Here is a 15,000-nt window from a genome sequence, read left to right on the forward strand (position 1 = left end):
AGTGAACACAGAAGAAGAAGAAGGTTACATTGTAATCATGTGTGTCTGGCTGAACGCTCAGCTTACACCACAGACTAACATAAGCTAACAGCTGTGCCAACAGCAAATTGTGAGCCGAATGATCAATGGTTTCTCCATGGCAGTGGAAAGTCATTTACAGCCTATTCTTTTGTGAAGGACTATGACTCTCAAACTAGAAGGCAAGATTGCACTGGCTCTTAGTGCTGCAGCCTTGGGGCTAGTTGGCCTTTGGGAACCATCCCAACGCCGACTGTCCTAAAACCCTTTTGGCTGAGAGAGTGGGGATGTGACTTGGGCAAGACACTCTCCACTATGATCAAATTCTAGCCCTAACGGTTGGGACAACAGTTGCCTCCTCTGCTGTTTTGATGGTCATAGCTGAACATGACTGACTGTCATACATGTAATCATGTGTACTGTCTCACACAGAATAAAGTACAAGATCAGCACTCTATGTTACAAATGTATTCACAAATCAGCCCCTTCCTATCTCTGTGGCTGCCTTCACCTCTACACTCCATCTCGCTCACTACGATCAGCTTCGGATCCACTGTATTTATGCATATCCAGATTCAAACTCTCGACTGTTGGCCGCCGTTCTTTCTCTGTCTCTGGACCTTGCAACTGGAATGAACTTCCTTTTTTGCTTTGTCAAGTCTCCACACTCAGCTCTTTCAAGTCTGGCCTTAAACCCCAAATAGCCTCCCTTCCCTGCCTCTTCCTTGTCTTCAGTTTCTCAAGTTTTAGAGTTATGCGTGCGTGAGAATGACTGGTGCGAAAGAGCTTTGATTTGTCTAGCACAAGATTCAGCGCTATATAAATACCATTATTATTATTATTATGTAATCATGTGTACTGTTGAAAAATCAAAAATTATTTTAACCAACACACAGTTTCCACAATGAAAAGTATCACATTCATCACCACTCAAGCATGCAGGTCAGTTACTGTTACTGCCTAAATAGCTTTAATTTTAGGCTCTGGCAGTATAAATATGTTAATAAATCATCATCACCAACATGAACAATTTTTTTTTCACTTTTTTGGGGGGTAAAGGAGGAAACACATCCGTCCGATCTCGTGAAACAATGCAATGTTGGATCAAGTGACGTGCAGTATCGTTACCATCAGCACAGAACTGATGATAATCTGGCGAGTATCTTTATGCGTGACAGACAACACAAGGGAAATGTGACAGACAACACAAGGGAAATGTGACAGACAACACAAGGGAAATGTGACAGACAACATAAGGGAAATGTGACAGACAACACAAGGGAAATGTGACAGACAACACAAGGGAAATGTGACAGACAACACAAGGGAAATGTGACAGACAACACAAGGGAAATGTGACAGACAACACAAGGGAAATGTGACAGACAACACAGGGGAAATGTGACAGACAACACAAGGGAAATGTGACAGACAACACAAGGGAAATGTGACAGACAACACAAGGGAAATGTGACGGACAACATAGGGGAAATGTGAGAGACAACATAAGGGAAATGTGACGGACAACATAGGGGAAATGTGAGAGACAACATAAGGGAAATGTGACGGACAACATAGGGGAAATGTGAGAGACAACATAAGGGAAATGTGACGGACAACACATAAGGGAAATGTGACAGACAACACAAGGGAAATGTGACAGACAACACAAGGAAAAAGGGAAATGTGACAGACAACACAAGGGAAATGTGACAGACAACACAAGGGAAATGTGACAGACAACACAAGGAAAAAGGGAAATGTGACAGACAACACAAGGGAAATGTGACAGACAACACAAGGGAAATGTCACACTGTAGGATTACCTCAATTTATGAATCATTGTACTACTTCATAAACTGCTTTTATAGTGAAGACACAGTATTTATCTCCAGCAATCACTGAACCTGAGATATTGTTTGTGTATTTTGTTTTTTAACCATATTTTTTTTCCATGGGTTATGGTTTTCAACAAGTTTCATACATGGATACCATTTTCTTGTAAATACTGTGGATAACATCTCCTGTGAATGCGCACATTTTTCACTTAATAGCTGTTGCTTAAATCATTCAAAAAGTCTTTAAAACCATGATGAACATTGTAATAACATGCCATCATCATTAACAGCATATTACATGGTTCTTTGGTATGATGCTGAAGTCCTTAACTCACTCAGTACGACCAGTCCTCTCTTCTCCTCTACACAGACCCCTCGGATGTCCACTGGGTGTCTGAATGACCCAACCTTTAGCTTCCGTCGTCAGAACTGTGGTATTCTTTGTCAACATTCACCTCTTCAGTATAAGAGCCTTCCGCTTGCAATATTTTGATGATGGTAATTGGGATGAAACGCTGTTAACGTCGTCTCTTTCGCTGTTCGTATGGAGAGAGTTAAATGAAAAAGGGAGGGTTAGTTGTTTGTGTGTGTGTGTGTGTGTGATAAAAGTGTCCCCAAAACAAACAAAAAACAAAACAGACCTGTAAATTTGCTCTCCTGTCCCAGTACGCCTCGCATAGATTTTGTAATCTTGACCTTCCTGAGGTCATATGTCCTGACCTTGAATGGACTGCCCTTTACAGACCTGCCAGCAAACTTGATGCTGATGGAATAGGCACCTGAAGAGAGATATGAGAAAAATAAATTATCTTGCATAACCGACACGCATTTCAAACACACCACCAGAATGCAACACACAAATGCAGACTGCAGTGCCGAGGCTTATGCCATAACAAACAACAACACAAACATCCACACAACAACACACAAAAACAACACAAGAAACAATCGTCAACGAAATCAGAGACACCCTCACAAACATCAACAATGTCTGGTTCATGTGCATCAGAACAAAGCCAGCCATGCAATCTTATCAATAAAACAATACAATTTGCTGAGGAAGAGAAAAAAAAAATTCTTGCATTACATGCCAGTCCTGATCAGTACACTATTTTCCACAGGAATATGTCAAGGAAGAAGAAACTGTCACAGTGTGTAGGCAAAGCCACCACTTTTTATCTGTCTCTGGACTTTTTGGCTTGGAATGGGCTCCCTCTCTGGGTCCATCAAAAGTCTGCACTCAGCTCTTTCAAGTCTGGCTTTAACCAATTTAACCCTGGAGAGGTTACAGCCTTGGCTGGCTCCCCTGCCATTCTGATGCACTAACAGACGGGCGCAATAGCCGAGTGGTTAAAGTGTTGGACTGTCAATCTGAGGGTCCCGGGTTCGAATCACGGTGACGGCGCCTGGTGGGTAAAGGGTGGAGATTTTTACGATCTCCCAGGTCAACATATGTGCAGACCTGCTAGTGCCTGAACCCCCTTCGTGTGTATAAGCAAGCAGAAGATCAAATACGCACGTTAAAGATCCTGTAATCCATGTCAGCGTTCGGTGGGTTATAGAAACAAGATCATACCTAGCATGCACACCCCCGAAAACGGAGTATGGCTGCCTACATGGCGGGGTAAAAACGGTCATACACGTAAAAGCCCACCCTTGTGCATTCGAGTGAACGCAGAAGAAGAGAGATGCACTAACAATTAGAAAATACACTGAAATCAATGGCTTCTCCTTCAAACTGATATGTGTTCACAAAGCTGGAAATCCTGTAGAAGTCAGTTCCCTTTGCTTGCGGTTCATGCTTGTGTAGGAATATGGAAACCGTTTTAATGAAACGAATTTGACGCTCTAGCAAAGTTCGGGTGCAGGGTTGAATGAGTTAAAACCTACCTCTTTCCATAATGGCTCCCCCCTCTGCTCTCTCTTTCCAGCCTACAGTTTCTGTAACTGTGTGTGTACACCATGATTTTAGGTTTTGTCTTTCAGCCTTCTTAATCAAAAGTTATGCTATGCATGTGAATGACTGGCTTTACAGCACTTTGATTTGTCTGTGCAAAAGATTCAGTGCTATGTATCATTGTTATCATTTTCAATATTATTGTAACCATGAACTGGGTGGTAAGGGTAGGGGGTAAGGGGTAAGGGTAGCCGAGTTGTTGTTTTGGAGTTGATTTGGAATAAATCAGTGTTGATAAATAAAAAGAATAACAGGCTTACAGACAAACATCCTGCTCGCAGCGCCAGATTTCTCTTCTTCTTCATCACATTATCGTTTTTTAATCATTATTTCTGACTCACTTGTGTAAACAAAGTGAGTCTATGTTTAAACCGGTGTTCTAAATTATCATCATCATCATCATCATTATCATTAGTAGTAGTGGTAGTAATAATAGGAGTAGAAGTAGTGGTAGTAGTGTAAACTCACCCACTTGTGTGGGGGTGAAGCTGGTGGTGGAATGACCACAGGACTTGTCCTGCTTCACCTTGCACGGCACACTGTCACCACTGGGAGCTACACATCACGTCAAAGAGATGAACCTCCACATTCACACACACCACTCCTCACTTCACAACCACTCACGACTCTTTGCTGATACAAAATATATCCGTTTAATACTAAAAGCCTTATACCCAGGGTATTAGGATATTAAGATATTCCGCACCATAACACTCCCTTTTTAACAACGGATAAGCTTTATTATACCACAGTGGATAAGCTTTGACATCCATGCATTATTCATGTTTTAACACAGTGGGTAGGGGTGAGCTTTATACCCATGGGTATGTCACAGTGTTGTTATCCCACTCCCATTTTACAGAGGGATGGTATTGATCCAGTCTCATGAAATATTTTGTTACTTTTACAATCAGATTTGTCATAATAGTCTTCTCCCCCCCCTTCTCATTTTCTGTCTCCCCAAAAGAATGGAGTATATTTGTTTGTATACACACTGTCATTACTCTCTTTGCTTACATCTTGGTATACCAGTTCATTATGTTATTATATGATGCACTGCCTATGTCTCACAATACCATAAATCAGATGCTAATTTTCAGGCAAGTACTTACTAGTACTTATTCCCAATTTCATCACATGCAAACACATGAATAAAATAAATGACAAAAGCATTGTTGATACAGATTATTATCTATGATATCATAATTTTCAGCTCAGCCTATGATTTCATTATTTCTGAAGGTTAATAAAGAGTGGTAACTCTCTCCATTTACAAGGCAGACAACTTCAAATCAATGCTGTTTATGCTATTGCTAGCACATGATACTAGATCCAGTTGATAGATGCTTTTTATCCACAACCCTTTTTTCTGTATGGTGTTGTAATCTACATTATAAATAATTGTAATCTACATTATAAATAGTTATCTATTCCTACTTGCATAACTTATACAAACAGAAAAACAGAAGAGAAAAAAGGATTGGGGAAAAATAAAACATAAAAAAAACTTTTAAAATAAAACTGATAATAAAATAAAGAAAAGAAAAGAAAAAAAAGGAAGCAAAGAGTGGAAACATGAGAAAAAGCTGAAGGAATGAGAGCTACCTCCAGAACTCAGATCCTGTGTTGTGCTGACGACCAATCAGGCCATCTCTCTGCTCTCCAGGCATTCTCCACTTCAGCCAATCATCTCAATGCTATCATGGCATTCTCCACTTCGGCCAATCAGCACACATCTTTCAAATCTGACCCTCAGTGTTCTGATCCCTCCTGTGTGTGTATGTCTATTGATCTGCTTTCTTATTGACTCTTTCCACTCAGGAGTGTCGACAGAATCACAATAAACAGGGGAGGTGGAGAGTGAGTTATGCTTGTGATGAACACACAAAACTAAACTAAAAAAAGGTGAATAATGATGTTGACTGAAATGATAACAAACAAATTCCATTATGAACGGAGAATAAAATCATGCCATGGACAAGTAAGTTTCACGAATTGTCAGTTTTACATGAACTAACAATAAATAATGATATTGAATGAATTGTTTTTGACCAAACATTTAAAGCGTATGTTACAACATGGTACATGTCCACAAAATCGTACTAAAATCAAAATGAAGGTACACATTCCGTTTATACAAACTGCCATCACTTGTATACATATCTACCTGAAATAATGATTGTGATCAGTAGTCAAATATTTACATGTCAATTGGTACTGCCATATTCCAGTTTAGTACAATGGTATAAACATGTAAGTACAGGCAAATGCTACATAAACTGACAATATGTACCGTAAACAGGTTTCATTTGTCCATGTTAAAAACAAAGGGATTCCAACATGCAGCATAATTTTACAACACAACAAAAATCAAGCATTGAAGTCGGTCAGCTACAATGCTGTGGTAAAATTCACTGTACCAATAAAAAAAATTTTTTTAAAAGCCAAAACTAAAGACCAAACGGCTTCAGTTTGATTTATAAATGTGTGATGAACAAAATTAAAACACCATACTTGTGTTTCTTTCTTTTTCTTTTTTTTCACAATGCTAGCTCAACAGCTGTTCAACACTCAGACACTTGCATGAAAATGACATCTGACAAAAACAACATCAAAGTTTGGGGGAGACCCATAAAATGTATAAACATCAAACACAAAAATTATCTTAGAACATTAAAAAAGCAAAACTAGTGATACTAAAGAAAAAAAAAAAAGAAAACTTATACCAAAGTAAAATATTCTTACAATCAGAATACAACAAAAGAACATCCAAGAAAAAGCAAAACATATGGACAGTGAACATTTCAGTGCATTTCCAAAGCTTATTTACTCACGGAATACAAACCTTCCCTCTGTATACATAAAAAAAAAAAGAGAAACAAATTTCTAGACCACAGGATTCACAATGTTTCATCTGTATTTTGTTTCAACAATGAAATATTTTCTTCAAGCATTCCACACTTCGATAATGATTCTAATGTTCAAGTCTGTCATAAGTTCCAACCACATTCACCACTGTTACGTTCATGATAGTCTGCATTTGCTACAAACATGAGAATCTCAAGTGCAGGCAGATTTGTAGTGTGATAAAAGTTATGTGTGCATTTCTAATGACACTTCCAGACATCATGTATTTCTTTGCCAAGTATTCACTAATACAGCACACACTACACAGCTTCTAAACTTTACACCTGTTCATATGTCCATGAAACAATACAGAACTGAAATCTATTCTTATCAGAACTGAACAACACTTCATTAACAGTGAGTTATCCTTCCATTTTCAGATCTTTTTAAGATACTGATAGAAGTAAGAAAGCTTTGATATTTTTGTACAAACACACAGACACACACAAGCACAGAGACACAGACACACAGAAAGCAATTTACACATGCATGCATGTACAAAGTCACACACACACACATGTGCATACATGCTCATCCACTCAACACACACACACACACACACACACAAGCATTGCATCTACATTTATGCATGAATTCACATGTGCACACCAATAAGCATACTTGCCCATCAGTTCACACACACACACACACACACACACACACAAACACACACACACACACACACACACACACACGTACACACATGCACACACACACGTACACACATGCACAAACACACACACATGTACATACACACACACACATACACACACACACACACACACACACACACATACACACACACACACACACTGTTCACCACTAGACTTACACATCACAGTGACATCAGCCAGAGCGGCCATGCCCCCTGCACTGCGCATGGTGAAGGACGTTTCCTGGTCGACGGCCACAAGGTCAGGCATCCCCGACACCTCTCCGTCCATTGCCATGGCATTACAGGTCAGCGGAGACACTGCACACAGGTGGACATGTCATAACAAGATTGTTGCAATCCCTCCACTGGCTCCCTGTCCCACACTGAATAAAGTACAAGATCAGCACTCTCTGTCATACAGTCATAAACAAATCTGCCCAACCCTATCTATGTGACCTACCCTCACCTCTACACCCCATCTCACTCACTATGACTGGCTTTATCCCTATTCTGTTTCTGTGTTCTCATATTCAAACTCTCCACAATCGGCCGCAGACTCTCTGTCTCTGGACATTACACTTGAAATGAGCACCCTCTTTCTCTTCGTCAAATATCCACATTCAGCTGTGTCAAGTCTGACCTTAAAGACTTATACACCCCCTCTTTCCACAGTAGCTTGCCCTGCCCCTGTCCCCTCCCTCTTTTTATCCATACTTTCTCTAGCCCTCTCTCTACATGCATTTTATCTTCCATTCAATTGATTCAGAGTTACGAATGTGTGTGAAAGTTGGGTGCACTTTGATTTGTCTCTTCACAAGATTTATTGCAATATCAATACAGATATATTCATTTGGCCAGTGCCTGAATAATGTCTGTCTGCATATGCATGCAGAAGAACAAAAGCCGCACATTAAAGATTTCTGTAATACATGTTGGTGTTTGGAGCGTTATGGAAACATGAACATACCCAGCATGCACACCCCTGAAAATGGAGAATGGCTTCCTACATGGCGGGGTAAATAAACAAAACAGCCACAGACATAAAATGTTACATGCCCCTGAAAACAAAATACAGCTGCCTACATGATGGGGTAATGAACAAATGGTAAAACAGGTAAAAAGTCAGACGAAGAAGGAGGAGGAGAAGAGGGAGAAGAAGGAGGAGGAGAAGAAAAAGGAGGAGAAGAAGAACAAGAACAGGAAGAAGAAGAATTGTGCACCCACCTGCCAAGGTATCATCGTTGAAGAGGATGTCCACCTTCTGCAGCCCTGGCTCCACAGGAAGGAAGGAGATGAGGTAGACCCCAGTTTCCTGGCTGTCCACGTCATTGGCCAGGTTGCCATCGTTGACCATGATCTGCAGCTGACCCTCCCCTGCCGCCGTCACATTGACTGCAACACCAACATGCTGACTGCATCACTGACTGCAACACCGACATGTTGACTGTATCACTGACTGCAACACCGACTGCAACACTAACACACTGACTGCAACACCAACATACTGACTGCAACACCGACATTCTGACTGCAACACTGACATGTTGACTGCATCACTGACTGCAACACCGACTGCAACACTAACACACTGACTGTAACACCAACATACTGACTGCAACACCGACATTCTGACTGCAACACTGACATGTTGATTGCAACACTGACTGCCACCTCAACACACCGGCTGCAACACTGACTGACTGACTACCACCCAAACACTGACTGCAAAACATTGACTGCAACACCAACACACTGACTGCAACACCAACATGTTGACTGCAACACCGACACATTGACACTATATACACACACACACACACACACACACACACACACACACACACACATAAGGAGAGAGAGAGAGAGAGAGAGCAACACACACACACACACACACACACACACACATATATATATATATATATATATATGGAGAGAGAGAGAGAGAGCTACACACACACACACACACACACACACACACACACACACACACACACACACAATTTCTCTTTCAGAGATAAAGTATACTTGTATCTTATAACGTGGAGCAGAAACAAAGCACAGAGAAAGGACGCCGACAGACACACAAAGGACACTGACAGACACACAAAGGACGTTGACAGACACACAAAGGACACTGACAGACACACAAAGGATGCCGACAGACACACAAAGGACGCTGACAGACACACAAAGGATGCCGACAGACACACAAAGGACGTTGACAGACACACAAAGGATGTTGACAGACACACAAAGGATGCTGATAGACACACAAAGGATGTTGACAGACACACAAAGGACACCGACAGACACACACACAAAGGACGTTGACAGACACACAAAGGACGTTGACAGACACACAAAGGATGCTGACAGACACACAAAGCACGTTGACACACAAAGGACGCTGACAGACACACAAAGCACGTTGACACACAAAGGACGTTGACAGACACACAAAGGACGCTGACAGACACACAAAGGACGTTGACAGACACACAAAGGACGCCGACAGACACACAAAGGACGTTGACAGACACACAAAGGACACTGACAGACACACAAAGGACGTTGACAGACACACAAAGGACACTGACAGACACACAAAGGACACTGACAGACACACAAAGTACGACAGACACACAAAGGACACTGACAGACACACAAAGGACGTTGACAGACACACAAAGGATGACAGACACACAAAGGACACTGACAGACACACAAAGGATGACAGACACACAAAGGACGCCGACAGACACACAAAGGACGCTGACAGACACACAAAGGACACTGACAGACACACAAAGGACGACAGACACACAAAGGACGACAGACACACAAAGGACGCTGACAGACACACAAAGGACACTGACAGACACACAAAGGACACTGACAGACACACAAAGGACGCCGACAGACACACAAAGGACGCTGACAGACACACAAAGGACACTGACAGACACACAAAGGACGACAGACACACAAAGGACGACAGACACACAAAGGACGCTGACAGACACACAAAGGACACTGACAGACACACAAAGGACACTGACAGACACACAAAGGACGCTGACAGACACACAAAGGACACTGACAGACACACAAAGGACGCTGACAGACACACAAAGGACATTGACAGACACACAAAGGACGCTGACACACAAAGGACGCTGACAGACACACAAAGGACGTTGACAGACACACAAAGCACGTTGACACACAAAGGACGCTGACAGACACACAAAGCACGTTGACACACAAAGGACGCTGACAGACACACAAAGGACACTGACAGACACACAAAGGACGCTGACAGACACACAAAGGACACTGACAGACACACAAAGGACGTTGACAGACACACAAAGGACGTTGACAGACAAAGGACGCTGACACACAAAGGACGCTGACAGACACACAAAGGACGTTGACAGACACACAAAGGACATTGACAGACACACAAAGGACGCTGACACACAAAGGACGCTGACAGACACACAAAGGACGTTGACAGACACACAAAGCACGTTGACACACAAAGGACGCTGACAGACACACAAAGGACATTGACAGATACACAAAGCACGTTGACAGACAGACAGTAACACTGACTGATGAAGGACATCTGCTGGCCAACGAAGCCATCCTCAAGGGGGGTAACTGTGATGGCGCTGGTGTCATAGGCCTTGGCGAGGAAGGGACTGCCATTGACCTCCCTTCCCAGACAGTGGACGCTGATCATGTGATCCCCTGCAAGACGGAAACCAGTCTGGTCAGACGATTTCACTCATACTCTGAGGTCTGGTCAGTAAGGAAAGATTATGCTGGTGTTGTTTTTTCAGTTTTATTTTTGACTCTGCTGTGTATTTCATGTTGTATGTTTCTTTTCTCTTTTTTTCTTAACTTTTTTTTTTTTTATATACTATTCTGCTTGTAAAGTATGTTATCAAAGACACTTCACCATTCTTAATTACTCTTCTCCTACATTCACTGGCTGCAACACTCATGTTCATATGCTTCTTTCTGCTTTTTTTTTTTTTTTTTTTTTACCATGAATGACCATTTTTTCCCACCATATAGGCATCTATACTCTTGTTTATGTGGGTGCACATGCTGGGTATGTTCTTGTTTCCTTAACCCATCGAAGGCTGACATGGATTACAGTATCTTTAACATGTGTATCTGATCATCTGCATAGACGGGCGCAATAGCCGAGTGGTGAAAGTGTTGGACTGTCAATCTGAGGGTCCCGGGTTCGAATCACGGTGACGGCACCTGGTGGGTAAAGGGTGGAGATTTTTACGATCTCCCAGGTCAACATATGTGCAGACCTGCTAGTGCCTGAACCCCCTTCGTGTGTGTATGCAAGCAGAAGATCAAATACGCACGTTAAAGATCCTGTAATCCATGTCAGCATTCGGTGGGTTATGGAAACAAGAATATACCCAGCATGCACACCCCCGAAAATGGAGTATGGCTGCCTACATGGCGGGGTAAAAACGGTCATACACATAAAAGCCCACTCGTGTGCATACAAGTGAACGCAGAAGAAGAAGAAGAAGATCATCTGCATGTGCATACACAAGGAGGAGGAACCAGGCACCAGCAGGTCTGCATATCAGTTGACCTGGGAGACAAAAAAAGCAACAACTCCATCCTTCATTGGTCAGGCACCGATACCTGGATTCGAACTCAAGACCCGATGAATGATTGAAAGTCCGTTGTTTGAACCACTTGACTGTTATGTCTGTCCTTAATTTCTATGAGATTATAAAAGTGATTCCAATTCTGACAGGTATACATGTGTTTGTGTGTGTGTGTGTGTGTGTGTAATTTCCATGCATGCTGGAAAGGACAAATACTGTATATGGAAAACTCAACAATGTGTTTCTTCCCCTGATTGATAAAACAAATCATAAACAATGATGCACTTTTCTTTCTTTACTTTTTTTTTTTTTTTTTTTTTTTTTAGATATTTCTCACAAAAACTTTAAGATATGTTCATGATGGACTTGACCCCCTCTCCAATCCCCCCCCCCCCAACCCCACCCCCACCCCAACCCCCAACTCACCAACTTGGGTGGGTGTGTAGGTGACCTCCACATCCCCATCCGCATTCGTTGTCTGGTCAAAGGTCATGCTCTCCCTATCAGGACCTGACAGCAAAAATACAGACAGCTTCAGTGCTGACACTGAAAGCATGATCTCTTTCCTCCGGTCGCACTTTGGCAAACTTCACAACTGTGGGCAATCAAGATTACCAAGCAGATCAATGGCTTTCTCTAGTTTTGCTTTGTGTGTGTGTGCATGTGTTCATGACAATCTACTGTGAGGAGATTTTACATACATGTTTTGATAAAACACAAATCTAAGTACAATAATGAAACCCAAGCAAAACACACACACACACACACACACACACACACACACACACACACACACACGCACATGCACATGCACGTGCACACACACTAACTGCAACAATTCTCCCAAATCATGAGCTATCCAAACAGCAAGACATCAACTCCCTTTTCCTTATATCATACAAACATTTGCCCCTGCAATAAACCACAACCAACAAAGCTTTTACATAAAGATCGTACCAACAAGTGCAGCAAACTAAAGGCACAGACAGAATACGTCAGCAGAAAAAGCCTCTACAATCAACAGAACTGGAAACAGTAATGTGGGGAAAAAAAACCAAAACAACCAAAGCTGTTTCAGGAAAGAGTATATACATGTTAGTTAGACACAAAGCCAGGAGGTATACCACTAGTCACAAAAAGTCTACACACATCACCAGCAGTTACCGCCGGCTGTCAGAGAAGTGTGGCAACAACTGATAACACAGCACACTACTCAGGTCTGCACCACTTAGGAGAGAAAATAATTCAGGGCAGCACACTACTTAGGACAGCAAGCTACTTAGGACAGCACACTACTAAGGACAGCAGACTACATGGGACAGCAATCTACTTAGGACAGCAGACTACTAAGGACAGCAAGCTACTCATGACAGCAGACTACTAAGGACAGCAATCTACTTAGGACAGCAGACTACTAAGGACAGCAAGCTACTCAGGACAGCAGACTACTTAGGACAGCAGACTACTAAGGACAGCAAGCTACTCAGGACAGCAGACTACTAAGGACAGCAAGCTACTCAGGACAGCAGCCTACTAAGGACAGCAAGCTACTCAGGACAGCAGCCTACTAAGGACAGCAGACTACTAAGGACAGCAGACTGCTTAGGACAGCAAGCTACTTAGGACAGCAGACTACTAAGGACAGCAAGCTACTTAGGACAGCAGACTACTTAGGACAGCATGCTACTTTGGACAGGACAACACACTTTTTAGGACAGTAGACTACTCAGGACAACAGACTTCTTAGGACACCACACTACTTAGGACAGCATAATACTCTGGACAAGACAGCACACTTCTTAGGACAGTAGACTACTCAGGACAACAGACTTCTTAGGACACCACACTACTTAGGACAGCATAATACTCTGGACAAGACAGCACACTTCTTAGGACAGTAGACTACTCAGGACAACAGACTTCTTAGGACACCACACTACTTAGGACAGCATAATACTCTGGACAAGACAGCACACTTCTTAGGACAGTAGACTACTCAGGACAACAGACTTCTTAGGACAACACACTACTTAGGACAGCATAATACTCAGCACAGTGGAGTTCTCAGTAAGATATGACCAGCATGAATGCACACTGTTCATCTGAACTACATTTGTGAAAAGACGTTAAATGAAATAAAGATGAATAAAAATGATCAAATCTTTTGTCTGTTATCACTTTATAGTGAACACTAGACATCAGAATGAAGAAAGATTAAATCATTAGAAGAAACTTCTTTATTTCTGTGTGATATCATTGCTACGGTTTTTGAGAGAATTAAGCCACAAATGCTACTGAAGTGTTTTGAAAAAAAAAAGGGAGCAAATTTCCTCTGTATATCCAACAGAATGAACATATATTTTGTGAGCGATCAATTCTTCTGTACTCTTCCTTCTTCTCCTTGTCAGTATTTTTCCTTCCCCCCCCCCCCCCCCCCAATCTCTTTTCCTGCCCCTAACTGGTTCTGATGTTTGGACAACTAAACTGAATCCACTGAAAACATGCCGATTCCTTCATTGCAGAAAAATTATTTTTAAAATTTACCTTTGTGTTACTTTTCTATTCATTAACTCACTCAGTATGGCCAGTCCTCTCTTCTCCTCTACACAGACCTCTCGGGTGTGCAGTGGGTGTCTGAATGACCCAACTTTTAGCTTCCGTCGTCAGAATTGTGGTATTCTTTGTCAACATTCACCTCTTCAGTATAAGAGCCTTCCGCTTGCAATATTTTGATGATGGTAATTGGGGTGAAACGCTGTTAACGTCGTCTCTTTCGCCGTTCGTATGGAAAGAGTTAAAACACTTCTCTACTTAACGCCTGCATTGTGAAAGTGTCAGCAACATGCATTCTGAACCCTGACAGACAGCAGCTTAGTGCTGGACATATCATTCCTCAGCAACAGAAGAATCAGCTTGTTTTTGAACCCCCTGAAATCAGTTCCTGATTCTGAGCAGAGATGTGCACCTTGGCTA

The 15,000-nt window shown here is 42.0% G+C and overlaps 2 protein-coding genes across 3 annotated transcripts in view; both read right to left on the reverse strand.

Annotated features, from left to right (window-relative positions):
- The window catches only part of LOC143289294 (filamin-B-like), a 15,977-nt gene extending 10,431 nt beyond the window's left edge, over window positions 1-5,546 (reverse strand). Inside the window, exons 1-3 of the mRNA XM_076598293.1 lie at window positions 5,419-5,546; window positions 4,282-4,368; window positions 2,498-2,635 (exon numbers count right to left, since the gene is read on the reverse strand). Coding sequence (XP_076454408.1) covers window positions 2,498-2,534 — 37 coding nt within the window. The 5' untranslated portion in view covers window positions 2,535-2,635; window positions 4,282-4,368; window positions 5,419-5,546. The remainder of the gene's footprint in view (window positions 1-2,497; window positions 2,636-4,281; window positions 4,369-5,418) is intronic.
- The window catches only part of LOC143289242 (filamin-B-like), a 128,617-nt gene that overhangs the window by 52,412 nt on the left and 61,205 nt on the right, over window positions 1-15,000 (reverse strand). The window contains exons 14-17 of one of the 2 annotated variants that reach the window (XM_076598220.1): window positions 12,454-12,537; window positions 10,994-11,131; window positions 8,600-8,767; window positions 7,553-7,693 (exon numbers count right to left, since the gene is read on the reverse strand). The exons of the other annotated variant lie outside the window; for it this stretch is intronic. Coding sequence (XP_076454335.1) covers window positions 7,553-7,693; window positions 8,600-8,767; window positions 10,994-11,131; window positions 12,454-12,537 — 531 coding nt within the window. The remainder of the gene's footprint in view (window positions 1-7,552; window positions 7,694-8,599; window positions 8,768-10,993; window positions 11,132-12,453; window positions 12,538-15,000) is intronic. 2 annotated transcript variants of the gene reach the window in all.

This window comes from Babylonia areolata, chromosome 13 (genome assembly GCF_041734735.1).
Source record: "Babylonia areolata isolate BAREFJ2019XMU chromosome 13, ASM4173473v1, whole genome shotgun sequence".
Classification (NCBI taxonomy): Eukaryota; Metazoa; Mollusca; class Gastropoda; order Neogastropoda; family Buccinidae; genus Babylonia; species Babylonia areolata.